Here is a 13,619-nt window from a genome sequence, read left to right as displayed (position 1 = left end):
TAAGTAGGAATTTAGACCAGGGTAATGCAGTTGATGTGGTCTACTTAGATTTTGCAAAGGCTTTTGATACAGTTTCACACAAGAGGTTGGTGTACAAAATAAAGAAAGTTGGACTCAGTAATAATATTTGCACCTGGATTGAAAACTGGTTAAAGGACAGACAACAGAGGGTTGTCATAAATGGAACTTTTTCAGGTTGGGCTAAAGTCGTGAGTGGAGTACCTCAGGGATCGGTACTGGGACCCCTGCTTTTTTACTTGTTTATTAATGACCTTGAGGTTGGGATCGAGAGCAAAGTCTCCATCTTTGCTGATGATACTAAATTGTGTAAGGTAATAGAATCAAAGCAGGATGTAATTTCTCTTCAGAAGGACTTGGAGAGACTGGAAACGTGGGCAGGTAAATGGCAGATGAGGTTTAATTCAGATAAATGTAAGGTTATGCATTTGGGATGGAAGAATAAAAAGGCGACTTACAAATTAAATGGAGATATATTGAGGGAATCCTTGATGGAGAAGGATTTAGGAGTGCTTGTAGACAGCAGGCTTAGCAATAGTGCCCAATGTCATGCAGTAGCTGCAAAGGCAAACAAGATCTTATCTTGCATCAAACGGGCAATGGATGGATGGAAGGGACGTAAACATAATTATGCCCCTTTACAAAGCATTAGTAAGACCACACCTTGAATATGGAGTACACTTTTGGGCACCAATCCCAAGAAAAGACATTATGGAACTAGAGAGAGTGCAGAGAAGACCCACCAAATTAATAAAGGGGATGGACAATCTAACTTATGAGGAGAAGCTAGCTAAATTAGATTTATTTACATTAGAAAAGAGGCGTCTAGGAGGGGATATGATAACTATATACAAATATATTCAGGGACAATACAAGAGCTTTCAAAAGAACTATTCATCCCACGGGCAGTACAAAGGACTCAGGGCCATCCCTTAAGGTTGGAGGAAAGGAGATTTCACCAGCAACAAAGGAAAGGGTTCTTTACAGTAAGGCAGTTAAAATGTGGAATTCATTACCCATGGAGACTGTGATGGCAGATACAAAAGATTTGTTTAAAAAAAAGTTGGACATCTTTTTAGATGGGAAAGGTATACAGGGATATACCAAATAAGCAGTGGTTGACAAATCAGCAAAAAATCTACTCGCCACACAAAAAAATCTACTCGCCACCTAGTACCAAACGTGTGCTGCTTGGGCCAATATTTACTCGCCCGGGGGTTAAATCCACTCGCCCGGGGCAAGCAAATGTATAGGTTTGTCGAACACTGCAAATAAGTATACATGGGAACGATGTTGATCCAGGGATTAATCCGATTTGCCAATTCTTGGAGTCAGGAAGGAATTTATTTTTCCCCTTAATGGGGTTTTTTGTTTGCCTTCCTCTGGATCAATAAGTAAGTATAGATATAGGATAAAGTATCTGTTGTCTAAATTTAGCATAGGTTGAACTTGATGGACCTACGTCTTTTTTCAACCTCATCTACTATGTAACTATGTAACCTCGGACCCTAGAAACGTTCTTACGACTCACCGCCAGAGTCCCTGCTGCAGCATCTTCCAGACAAGGTAAACGGGTATGAAGGAGTTAAAATATATCTGCAGGTATAGGAGTCCTTAGTATAGCAGGGATTCCCCAGTATAGCAGAGGTACCCACATACATGCCCAGGTATCCAGAGCCTAGAATAGGGGGTTCAGGAAGGTGCTCGAGCTAAGGTTATAAAGCTGATCCTGTTTGCAGTTTTTAAAAAGTTTAAAAGTATTTTTCTAATGTGTGCCAAGAATGAGGCTCGTGAGGGTAGGTGTATTATACCCTCACTCCATTCATGACACCAGAATAGGAACTTATAACTTTTAGCACACAGAAGACAGGACACAATATATCTCATTAAATGGGTATAGTTTAATCTGTAAATATATTGATAACCTGTAAATGAACTGTGGGATTTCGAAGTCATGGCTACCAGGCTCGGTGCTTATGCGTCTGCGAGGAAGCCAGGACTTGAAAGCTTAAGAGATGCCAGGAGGTGTGAACCCTTTGTTGGCAAGGAGGGCTAACTGGAACACTGATTTCCTCAGTTCAAAGGGTCCCTGTAATCTAGCCCTGGCTTAGGGGCATTGAGCTGGTGGGGGAGTTTGAATAGTGAGTGGGCAAGATGGTGGTTTGTGCACATGCTCTCTCATTGTTCTGAAGCCATAGGTGCCAGCTTTCACAAACCTGGCAAAGTGTGTGAGTGGTTGGAGTTTAAATTCCCACGCCACTGGTTGGAGGGCAAGCGGTGGGATGGCCTGTCCCGAGATTTATAAGACAGCTCATCGCTCTCCCTCCCAACTCTCTGCTGTTCTTTCTTGGCTGTTCCATGTGTTCCCAAGTGATCCAAGAAGTTCAATTTGCCATAAGGGCAAGAACGGGTCTGACCGGGCCCAGAGACGCCATGCTGCAATTGCAAGGAGGAAGGCTGCAGGACTTTTAAACCGGAATGATTTCTAAGTCCCCACTTCAGCACTGGACTGTTTTAAAGACTTTATTTGAACTAGGAAAGTCAGTTTGTCAACCCCAGACCCCAGAAAGTGTATCTTTTTCTGTCTATTGTAATTCAATGTGTTTGCCTGTTTCTATGGAATAAATTACAATTTATTTTACTTATTGGCTTTGCTCAATGACATGATCCCGGTATAAAGGAGTATTTAGCCTGGTCTCCCGTGACACCGGGTCTATTTGATTTTTTTAGAGACCGTCGCCACATGTGACTGTCTCTAAACCAATCAGAGACCGTGACCATGGCCCGCCCACTTTCATGACGTCGCTGGCGACAGTCGCTGAAAATCAAATTATAACTTTTGCTGACGGCGACGGGTGACATCATCGGTCACGTCGCCAGCACTATAAGCACGGCCTTAGGCTACGTCCCCCGTGCCGCTTACCACGCTCATGCTTGAGTGGTGATGTCTCCAAGCATGAGCGTTCAGCTGTTCAGCAATATTTAGGTAAGCGGGGGCGTGGCCTAACTGACTGGCGCTGATTGGCTGAGGAGGTCATGTGACCCATCAGCGCGCCTCAAACTCAATTTTATCTGTCTCGGCAAGTGCTGGACAGCGTGGCTGGACAGATTAAAATTGATTGCAGGGTCACCAGCAGTGTGGACGCAGCCTTATAGAGACCCTGTCGCACGTTTGTGACCTACGAGTCGCCCTCTCCCCATCTACACCTTTAATATAAACATTACTTTTCAGTAAGGCTTTTTGTGGAATAAATGGTTTTTTTTCATATGATCTTGCATGCCAGAGATTCTTGATTTGGATTTGTAGGATGGCAGCCGTCTCTCCCCTATGGGAAGTAATGAATCTCCCTTCCCTAATTATTTTATAGTCCGTGTTTATAAAGATAAATAAGCAGTGGATTGCTCCAAAAACATGTCCAAATTGAGTCAGTGTGTCAAGGAGTTCTGCTCTAATTTTTGTCTTCCTTTTCACCAGTGAACATTGTAGAGAATGGTTATAAGAGGAGTTAGGGGAGGAGAGAGTCAGTGAAATATTATAGTGAGGCAGGGCCGCCAACAGTTTTTACGGTGCCCAGGTCATCTCTGGTTTGTTTGGGGGGTAGCGGGGTTGCTGAAAGTTTGTTGCGCAAGTGGGGGAGGATTAGCGGACCAGGTGGAAGAGCGAACCCTCCTGGGTGGCAGTGGAGAGGACCTGGCCAAGTGTATGATCATGTATTGTATTGTATGTCTTTATTTACATAGCGCTTCACAGTAGTAATACATGTGGTAATAAAATAAATAACAGATAATATAAATAACAGATCATGGGAATAAGTGCTTCAGACATAAAAGTAACATTAAGGAAGAGGAGTCCCTGCCCCGAGGAGCTTACAGTCTAATTGGTAGGTAGGTAGAACGTACAGAGACAGTAGGAGGGAGTTCTGGTAAGTGCATCTGCAGGGGGCCAAGCTTTATGTATCCTGTGTTCAGAATATCCACAGTGCTATTCATATGCTTCTTTAAGCAAGTGTGTCTTAAGGTGGGTCTTAAAGGTGGATAGAGAGGGTGCTAGTCGGGTACTGAGGGGAAGGGCATTCCAGAGGTGTGGGGCAGTCAGTGAAAAAGGTTTAAGGCGAGAGAGGGCTTTAAGTTACGCCCGATTACCGTTTGGACCTAGCTTCCCGTATACTGTAGGCCGAGTTGGCCCAGGCTAGTAATAGTGAGGGTGATCAAAATGTACGCCTATTAGTTTTTATTGGTTTTCCTTTCTGTGTGCATCAGATAAATCTGCCATTTCCAGGATGGGGGTAATATATTTCATGAGCGATTTGGGCCTCGATTCAGGAAGAAGCAAGATCACACGTGGCTCTGGTGCAAATTGATGCAAATTAAAATGTTTGCTTCATATTTTGGAGCAAATTTCACTATGACGCAATCTCACCCTCCCCCCCCCCCCCTTTCCCCAATGTGGAGGAGTTTCTAGCGCTGAATAATTTTTATCCTTTGAGTACCAGAGGGGCAACATCTCACTCCTCCGGAGCAAACACACGATGGTGATGAGAACGGAAGAGGAGGCGTCTCCTTTTTCCATTTAGATCTCAACTTCCTTGACAAATGAGCAAAAATCCAATGGTCACGGGGCCCCTGGTGTGCCAGACCTCAGGATGGGGTAACTATATCATGGCGCATCCAAAGGGTTAAGACAGTACTTCGATTTCAGGGATTATTTTGTCCCAGGCCACGTTTTGAAACTATGAATACTATGACTCTTTATTCTTTGTTTTACGTTCTCATTTCTTTTTTTCCAGAACTGCAGGGAAATAATACAGTACAGCCGTGCTGATGCCCATACAGCTGGTGAGTGCCCTTTGTAGAAATGTGTATGAACTTTCCCATCATAGGGAATCACTACTTTAATCTTCAGTTGGCATTGGTGGGGGGGGACGGGGACAGGATGGAACTTGAAGCAGTGATAAATCAGGCAACATGCCTTCTTGTTTTAGTTCAGTAAAGAGGGGGTGTCCCTGTTCTCCAGGCTAGCATGTTGTAGATGAGCAGCCAGTGCCTGTAGCAGTGAAGGGGTTAGAAAGGCAGACAGTGCCTCCAGCTCTGTGCCAGTTCTCCCTCCCACACTCCAGCAAGAGGAATCAGGGCTCTGGTTTGTATCTGCTGTGTCACTGTCGATATTCTCCTTTTGCAGTGAGTGAGCCCTTTAGAGGAGCCATGAGACTGCTGAGTGCTCTGCTCTCGGTGGCCGCTGCGTGCCACTTGGCTGATGCCACACTGTCAAAGACAGACTCAAAGAAAATCGCTTCAAAGACCCCAGAGTCAAAGGTAAGGGGATAGATGCAGTATCTAAGTGCTGTACGTGATGGGCGTAACACAAACTGAGTAACACTAGAGTAGATCCGGTCTTTTACAAGACTAGGCTAAAATGAGAAATACTATTAAAAATTACAGGGCTGAGTGCTTTCGATTGAGTTTGACTCCAGTAAATGGTGTTAGGTGGAATCACACATTCAAAGGGCCAATCCTTCTTGGCAGTGACATGTTTCGGGGGTCACAACGGCGTAATTGATGCATTTATTTTACCCAAATGTGATTTATATCCAAGTATTTTATGTTTAAATCCTGTTGTAAAGTTACTTTGTGAACATGGTGAGCTAAGAGTCAAGGGGTTTGATTTCCTCTGGCTACACTCTTTTGTCTGATGTCACCGTGTTCAACAAGAGTTTGCAGAGGTAAAGCCCCCCTTTCCCTAACCCCCCTTTTATTGGTTCTCTGATAAGGACAGGTTGGGCTAAAGCTAAAGAAAACACTGAATTGACACACTCCCCCCATTCAGAAGCCCATGCATTTTGTAATTCATTTTCAGTGAAAAACAAAAGAATTCAAATCTGTTAGCATGGCTAGGTTAGTTTTAAAGAAGCTTAATTGATTGATTTAATTATTTATAACATTTATATTTTCAGCCAACTAAGTGGGGTTGCACCTTTTTTTAAAGCAGCACAGTGTGTTCAAACACAAATTGAGTTATTATTAGGAAATGATAGAGTGGAAGCCTTGGCAATTCTCAATATACTTTTGCATAAAGATTTCACCGTTTTCACCGAAGTACTTTGTCCGAAGTTTTTTAATTAGCATTTTTGTGCGTCTTGAGATTCTTTGCTGCTTAAAACTCGTTTTAATTTTTTTTGCTTCATTGTGGACATCTTACTCATAATTATTATTTCCTCTCATTCTGTCATTTCTCATAACATTTGTCGGGTGGTCAGGACCACGTGTTGCAGCTCTGAGCTTTTTATTTAATGATCCAGCCTAAAATACTATTATAAAGAGAGAGAATGCAACTTTAGGCTGAGTCCCCGCTGGCGCTGAGCGCGCTCATGCTTGTAGAGCGCTCCAAGCTTGAGCGCCGGCTGTCCTGTCATTTACGCGCGGGAAGATAGGCATTGAGCGCGCTGGAAAGTAAGATTTTTTTTTTTTTTACATGAGTGACGGTGAGCATGTGTTCCCGCGCGCGAGCGGAGACTTACATATATCTATATATGTAAGTAACCGCGGCAAGCGCCGCCCGCTCAGCGCTATCGGGGACGCAGCCTTATAAGGGCAATCTAATTTGGCCAACAGAGGGCAAAAATGAAGATTCAGCCCAGCAGCATGACTTCAGTAAGGTTCATCACCTTGTTTGGCTATTAGGGTTTTTGATGGTTTTCAATGGCATACAGAGCTGTAGCAGTTTAAGGGCTACATTCTATATATCCATTTTCAGCTGCGAATCCGCATAGACTTCAAGAGAAATTAACGCCCATAAACGGCCTGTTCAGCTGCTTCAGCAGATGTAGAATAAGGGGCTTATTCTAACCGTGCCGAAACTCCCAATTGAAGTAAATTGGGCCATTTTTAGACAAAATTGCCAATCTGCCGCTCTGGTGGTTATTGAATAAGGCCCTGCGTGTCCATTATTTTAATCTGCTAATAGCTCTGTTCGAAATGCAATTCTGTTACAAGCTGGCAGTGTGCCCTCCCAAAGATCATAGGACTGAAACATAATGATATTATCTCCATCAGAGGTTTGTGGAGAATGCATTGTTTGGGGTTTTTTTTCCTGCCCTTGTCCTCCAAAATAATTTTTTTTTCCTTTGGGCACCAAGCACCTCTCCATTTTGTATTCCACATAAAAATCCAGTTTAATAGAATAATACCACTTAGTTCATAATAGTAATTGTGTTCTTTCGATAGGTCACTATTTTTAACACCCTCTCTCTATTTGTTATTCATTGGCCTCCCATTACGTATCTGTCATTGTCTGTGTCCTTCCTGTCACTGACCCACATTTGTTGTAGTTTGTGATACCTTCTTGGGGACCCGCATTAGAGTTATTCATAGTTGAAATTATAGCACACAGAGCTTTCTAAACCATATAGGTTTCCTCTCTTAAGTGCACTGTGTACTGTGGATAGAGTGCACTTGAAGTACTCAGTACACTCGAAAAAGAAACCTTTCCAGGTTTCAAAAGCTCTATATACTGTAATTTAATCTATTAACTAAATCTTGATCCTCTAAAACAGGGCTCTTCAATTATTTCTGCAAATCGGCCAGTTTAGAGAACAACATTTAGGGCCTGAAGCTTATTTTGAGATCATGTAAGGACTTAAAAATTACTATATAAAAATGTTGCATGTGTGTACATACAGTATACATATTTTACACGTGGATTTCAGTGTGACAAACTCAAAGGCACATAACTGCCTAAGCAACTATTGTTAAATTAGCCAGAGCAGAGTGTCTAATGGCCACATTAAGGGGCATATACAGGCCGTGTTTGCCCCACACACTGCTAGTTAAAAAGCCCTGCTGTAAAAGGTATCCCTGTCTACAATTAATCTACACTTCTCTGGGGACAATAAAGCTACTTCAATTTTGAACTACAGTAAGTAACCTAACAAGACAGCTGTTAGTTGTACAGCTAGAACTCAACATTTTGTATTTTTTGCCACATTTTAGGTAGACCCATAACGTTGCCTGAACATACAGTAGCAATATATTATATTATGTATTTTTAGACGTTCTAATATATCATTTTATTTTTTATATGGGTTGTTCACTAAAGCAAAAAATCAGCATCAGTCCATTGAACTGACTTGTTGTAATAATTAAAAAAAACAGCGGTCACAGTTTAGTGACTAATTCTACAGGCTGGATCCACAAAGCTCCATCAAATCAGGGCTCATAACGTGACTTTACCTAAAACAGGAACGGAGGTCATATTAACCGAGGTTAGCACGTATCCTCAAAGCTAATTATATGCAAAACAACGGGCATAGGCTTAACATCACATTATTTTAGCATAACGCTGCGTTATCTTCCAGCAACGCCACTTTAACTACGTCTTGCGATAATCCGATTCAGCCACTAAAATAGATCTTCAGCTGAAGTCGACAAAGAGGAGAGGATGATAGTGTCGGGAAATAACGTTGTGTGAATCATACGTAACTGTGATTTTACACCTCTCCAGACTCTGCAAAAGCCCTATTTCAGGGTCTGTATGTGAGTTAGGCTGCGGCCCTGGTCCTCCGGGCTGCACACGCGCCTGATGGGATGGGGTGCAGCGACTACAGCCGCGATTAGCGGTCTGTAGGAAGCTCTATGGGGGGGGCATGACGGGACATATCTGCCCATGTGACCATGTCGCGGCACGGGAAGACAAAATTCTTGTCCTCCCTGCCAGCGTACACGTCAGAGCGCTTTGCGCGCCCACACACACAGCCACTAGGGCCTGCTCCATAGAGCCGTAGCGGGCGCCGCCGTGACCACTGGGGACTCAGCCTAAAGCCAAGTTCAGATATGACCTAACTAAGGTAGTGTTAAATTCCTGCGTTAACCTCAACAGACTTTAGTGACTGGTCACTATGCAATGTTATACTCGCGCCTCATTTGCATGTCAGGACTTACAGTCATTGCAGTTATAGCGGTGCTCTTTGCGGGAGGACCTGACTTAACGTTATGTTATTGTCCTTTTGAAGATTCAGTCGGTCTTAACGGGACGTCCAGTTAGGTTAACGTCCAGTCAAGTGAATTAATAGAGCTTTTGTAGACGTGACTTTGTGTGTTTGAAAGTTTCCGCATCACCCGGTCAGTCCTAATATGCTCCCTGTCTCTGTGCGGCAGACGCATTTCTCTGATAACCCAGTCCAGTCCCGAGGACTTGTTTCCATTGACGTCAAAGCCAAAGACATAGTGCTGGAGCACAGAAGTTACTGTGCCAAGAAGGTGAAAGAGCGGCACGTCTCTGCGGATGTGCTGGGATACGTCACCCCTGTAAGTCATTATTGGCTGTTATTCTAGTTACACTGTATATTTTCTTCTGCTTCTTCCTTCATTCTTTTTTTTTTTCCTTCTGTTCTTCTAAAAAAAAAAAATGCAATGTATCCAATTTCTATTTTTTGTCTTCCTTTCCTATTTTTATATTGTAAGCTTTTTAGCTCAAGGATTACTCTGCTTCTTATGATTGTGCACTTATCCCTGTAATTATATAATTGTCATTATTCTGTTTATACTTATACTCTTTAGCTATATATTTGTATCCCTGTATTGTATTCAAAATAATTCCCAGTATAATAATGCCCATCTGGTTAAGTGCTGTGTATATAGTTAAAGCTCTATTAATCAAATGCACCTATATACTGCATTTCAAAGCGGCAATCCCTACCAAAAGGAATGTGTTCATTTGACTTTACCTAAATCTTGGGGGGCCATCGGGACTCGTATGTGGTTCCCCGACCTTCTGGACCAATGCAGCAGAAAAAAGAATTAAAAACCTACAAATATGACTGCAGGATCACCAATAGAAACCTGTAATGTCATCTTCCGATGACATAGCAACTTCCCCACTGTCTTCTGGAGCCAGCCCGACCCCGGCGGTCATTTTGTGTGTCTGCAAACCTCAAGAAAAAAGGAGCAGACAGGACTGCTGCATTAATATAGTGCCATTTGAGAGCAAAAGCAAGCTGATCAATTTAACCTTTTCTGGTGCCCCTTGACGTAGTAGTTACATCATGAGGTTCTTGCACTTCAGGAGCCCCATGATGTTCATAGCTATGTCATATTCTATTTGCTCGTTTTTGAAGGGGAGATCTAGCAAGCAGGAGAACGGACGAGGACTCCCTCCTGTTCCATTTTGCGTCACCAGTGACGCAGCAATGGCGTGATTGCGAAGTACCGGAGGAGCTGTGGCCCTCTGGTGCTGACGTCCCTCCTACGCACAAAGGGTTAAGATACTGGGAGATACTGTACCTATGTACAATACATGATGGGTAAGAGCCACAGACAAAAAAGGTTATAAGCAAGTTTTTTTTCCCATTGCTGAAGGTGGTAGAACCTGACAAGTAGGTTATATATATTTTTTTTTTTATTCACATTGTTTTGCAAGTCGTGGAATGTCTCTGGTCCTTCGCTATCATGAGAGCAGCAGAAACAAGTGGGACAAAAGAAGACAGAGCAGAAGAGGCAACAGGAGCATAGTGGAAAATTAGAGCTTGAATATTTTTGAGCTGCAACACAGGCTCTTCTGTCAGTAAATGGGTTAGGTGAGCTATAATAGCCTTCTAATTTCTCTAGCTTGTTATACTTTGAAATATTACCCCTTGGTTGCAAATTAGTTGCTGGCATGATTGTGTTTAACCCTTTTCTGTACTACAGAGTCCTGTAGGTGCCTTCGCTGTTATCGGGTTGATTGTGCCAAGTGCTATAAACTGGTGCATTGTGCATCATGTCCACAGGATGTCAGCCTTACTCCATTTAAGATCGATACGTGTGCATAAATGTATACTGTCCGAGAGCAATACTCTGCCACAGATCTCAACATGTAAGAAATGCTTTGCCGACCCCATTTGTTAATGAGGTTTCCCTAAAGATCAAGCAATCCATTCCTATTCTATCCACCAGGAAGTACTACTTTTCTAACCGGAGTATACTTCTCCAGATTTGGGGTTTTCAAAGATTCCCAGAATAATAAAAGGAGCATCCTGAAATCCTCTGTGAAATACACACGGCCATATTTGCTAAGCATAGTTATTCCTTAAGACGCCTTCCAGCACAGCTTAGTAAGTAGGACGCTTTAGGTGTCTTCTGTCTTTTGTAGTAACACTGCTTGGCAAACAAGGCCTATTAACTTCCATTGGGTTGTTGGGTATCTTCCAGCACGGAAGGTGTCGTACTGAGTAAATATGGTCCACAGTCTTGTTTCTAAACAGAAAGCAGGTGGTGAAACGTATAGGCATGTACCATGGAGATCCAACGTTTCGGGGGAACATCCACTAGTTCAGACACTTACCAGTGCTCTTGCTTTTTTGCTACAGTGGAACGGCCACGGTTACGACATTGCCAAAACGTTTGCACCTAAATTCACACTCGTCTCCCCGGTCTGGCTGCAGATTAAAAGAAAAGGAAGCGAGTCTTATCAGGTTACTGGACTTCATGACGTAGACCAAGGTTTGTATCTCCTAATCTATGCATCCGAATGCAGATTACCTACTCCTTTTACACTAGACACCTTTTTATTTTGCCATTGTTTTTAACCCCTTTAGTGCCTGAGGGCCCTGCTATCTCCGTGGCCTCCGGCTATAACGCTACAAAATGAGCAAACTATGATTATGTACAGAGTATGTCATGAGGGCCCCCAGGGTACCACGTTTCATGACCTGTCTAGAGTGCACTCAATGGGCTCATTTTTCCCTTCTCATTTTGTTCCTACTTTTATAGTTAAAATGCCCTTTTTTATTGCAGAGAACAAAAGTAAGGTAGACGTGATACCTTAGATGGCTAACTAATGATTTTAAAAGCCCGAAAGCTTTCAGGATCACTAAGGTCGTCAGGCTGGTAAAAGAAAAAATGCTATCATCGTGTCCAGCACGGACCATAAAATACATATATATTTTTAAATGGGATATATGTATATTACGCAATATCCACACACCTACCAGTTCCCTATAAGGAAGTAAATTCACATGCCTCCTGTGAGAAACCCGGGATCGCTGGTGTTTTGTCTTTCCTTGCAGTCATTGGCTGCTTCTTTCAGCGTTGGCAGCCGTTTGTTGCAGTCAGCGTTCGCAGCTGTGAGTCTCTCGAATCAATCCCAGTAGCGCGCTTCCGGTACAGAACAGTAAGCACAGGAACCTGGTTCTTTAGAAAAATATATGAATAATTTTATTTGATCATCAACAAGGAATAAAAAAATCCAAAGGGACTTAAAAGACCACCCGCACATTTTGCACCAGTATGGTGCTTTCTTGTACTGGTGCTAAACGCGTGGGTTATCTTTTTAGTCCCTTTCGACTTTTTTATTTGTGTACGATCCAATATATTTCATATAGATTCATATAGTTTTCTAAAGATCCAGGTTTCCGTGCTATTTTTACCTGCAGTTGCTCCGCATTTTCCTCCTCTATGCTTCATGTTGGAATGGAGTGTTCCTGAAAGTTTGCACTCTTTTTAAACATTAGTTACATAGTAGATGAGGTTGAAAAATGACATGTTCATACAGTTCAATCTACTGTATGTTAAGTTTAGAAGACCACTTATCATATATTTGTATTTACTGTATTTTGATCCACAGAAAGGCAAACAAAAGACCAGAGTGAAAGATTATCCAATCATTTCTCATAAGAGAAAAAAATAAATCAATTTGTGAGTCCAATCATGGCAATCAGATTTCTCCCTAGATCAACATCCTTCCCTTGCCGTTGCAAAATCTATGCACATCAACTACATTACCATTTAAACTGTTGCTTTTACTTTGTTTTTTATTTTTTTATTATTATTTCATAGCCTTTTTTCCTGTCTACTCTACAGTCTAACACAGTATCATCTTCTTATCTTTTTTTTTGCATTGATTATCTTTGAGAAAGTATAGTACACACTTGAAAAAAAGAAAAACTATAAGCCAGATGAAAGAAAACAAAAGCGGTGCTCCTGTTTACAAACAAATAATAAATAATCGCTGTCTTTTGTGTAGAAAAGATATGACCTATAAAAATGGCCACTTGTTAGTTTTCAAAGCTGTTTCTGCCTCTAGTTTGCTCATAATAGAATATAAACAATCACTGAATATTACAGGAAATATACTTGAATCCATTACTATAACCAGGGTTTTAGTGCAGGAAAGTTTTCAAAGTTCCTGCAGAAGTTGCTTTGAGGACTGGAGAAAAATGTGTTGAATCTTCCATGTTATTCAGTGGCTGTGGTGTTTTGTAGATACGTGACTGTCTGCCCAACTACTCTTACAGAGCGCCCATCAATCCATTGTTTGTGACTTTATTGCACAACATCACAGAAGCCTCTGCAGAGTTCTTCCTCTATTACACGATCAGAAGCTGTGTAAATTGCAACTCGATTGCTATTGTATGCATTGAATTCTGAGTTTTAAGATACCCATAGCAGACCCGTCTGCCACTAAAGAAATGGAAAGATTTATTTGTGGTATCCCAGTGGATACGAACTGTAAATTGTTCTGCATCACCACAATAAAATAGCAGAACTTTACCACCAACTTCATACAGTATTCCAAAGTATCTGAATATATATCATATCCATGTGCTCCTCTCTTGTGTTGTGCCATATGT

General features: G+C 42.1%; 1 protein-coding gene across 4 annotated transcripts in view; it reads left to right on the top strand.

Annotated features, from left to right (window-relative positions):
- Positions 1 to 13,619, top strand: part of CHID1 (chitinase domain containing 1) — a 217,249-nt gene that overhangs the window by 9,493 nt on the left and 194,137 nt on the right. For 3 of the 4 annotated variants that reach the window (XM_075566851.1, XM_075566850.1, XM_075566848.1), the window contains exons 2-5: positions 4,806 to 4,854; positions 5,198 to 5,331; positions 9,169 to 9,318; positions 11,358 to 11,490. In XM_075566851.1, the coding sequence (XP_075422966.1) occupies positions 5,221 to 5,331; positions 9,169 to 9,318; positions 11,358 to 11,490 (394 nt within the window). In that variant the 5' untranslated portion in view covers positions 4,806 to 4,854; positions 5,198 to 5,220. Of the gene's footprint in view, positions 1 to 4,598; positions 4,667 to 4,805; positions 4,855 to 5,197; positions 5,332 to 9,168; positions 9,319 to 11,357; positions 11,491 to 13,619 lie in introns of those variants that run through there. The other variant, XM_075566849.1, reaches the window with a different exon arrangement.

Source organism: Ascaphus truei, chromosome 12 (genome assembly GCF_040206685.1).
Source record: "Ascaphus truei isolate aAscTru1 chromosome 12, aAscTru1.hap1, whole genome shotgun sequence".
NCBI classification, from domain to species: domain Eukaryota; kingdom Metazoa; phylum Chordata; class Amphibia; order Anura; family Ascaphidae; genus Ascaphus; species Ascaphus truei.
The sequence above is the reverse complement of the archived record's forward strand: the minus strand, read 5'-3'. Positions and strand labels throughout refer to the sequence as shown.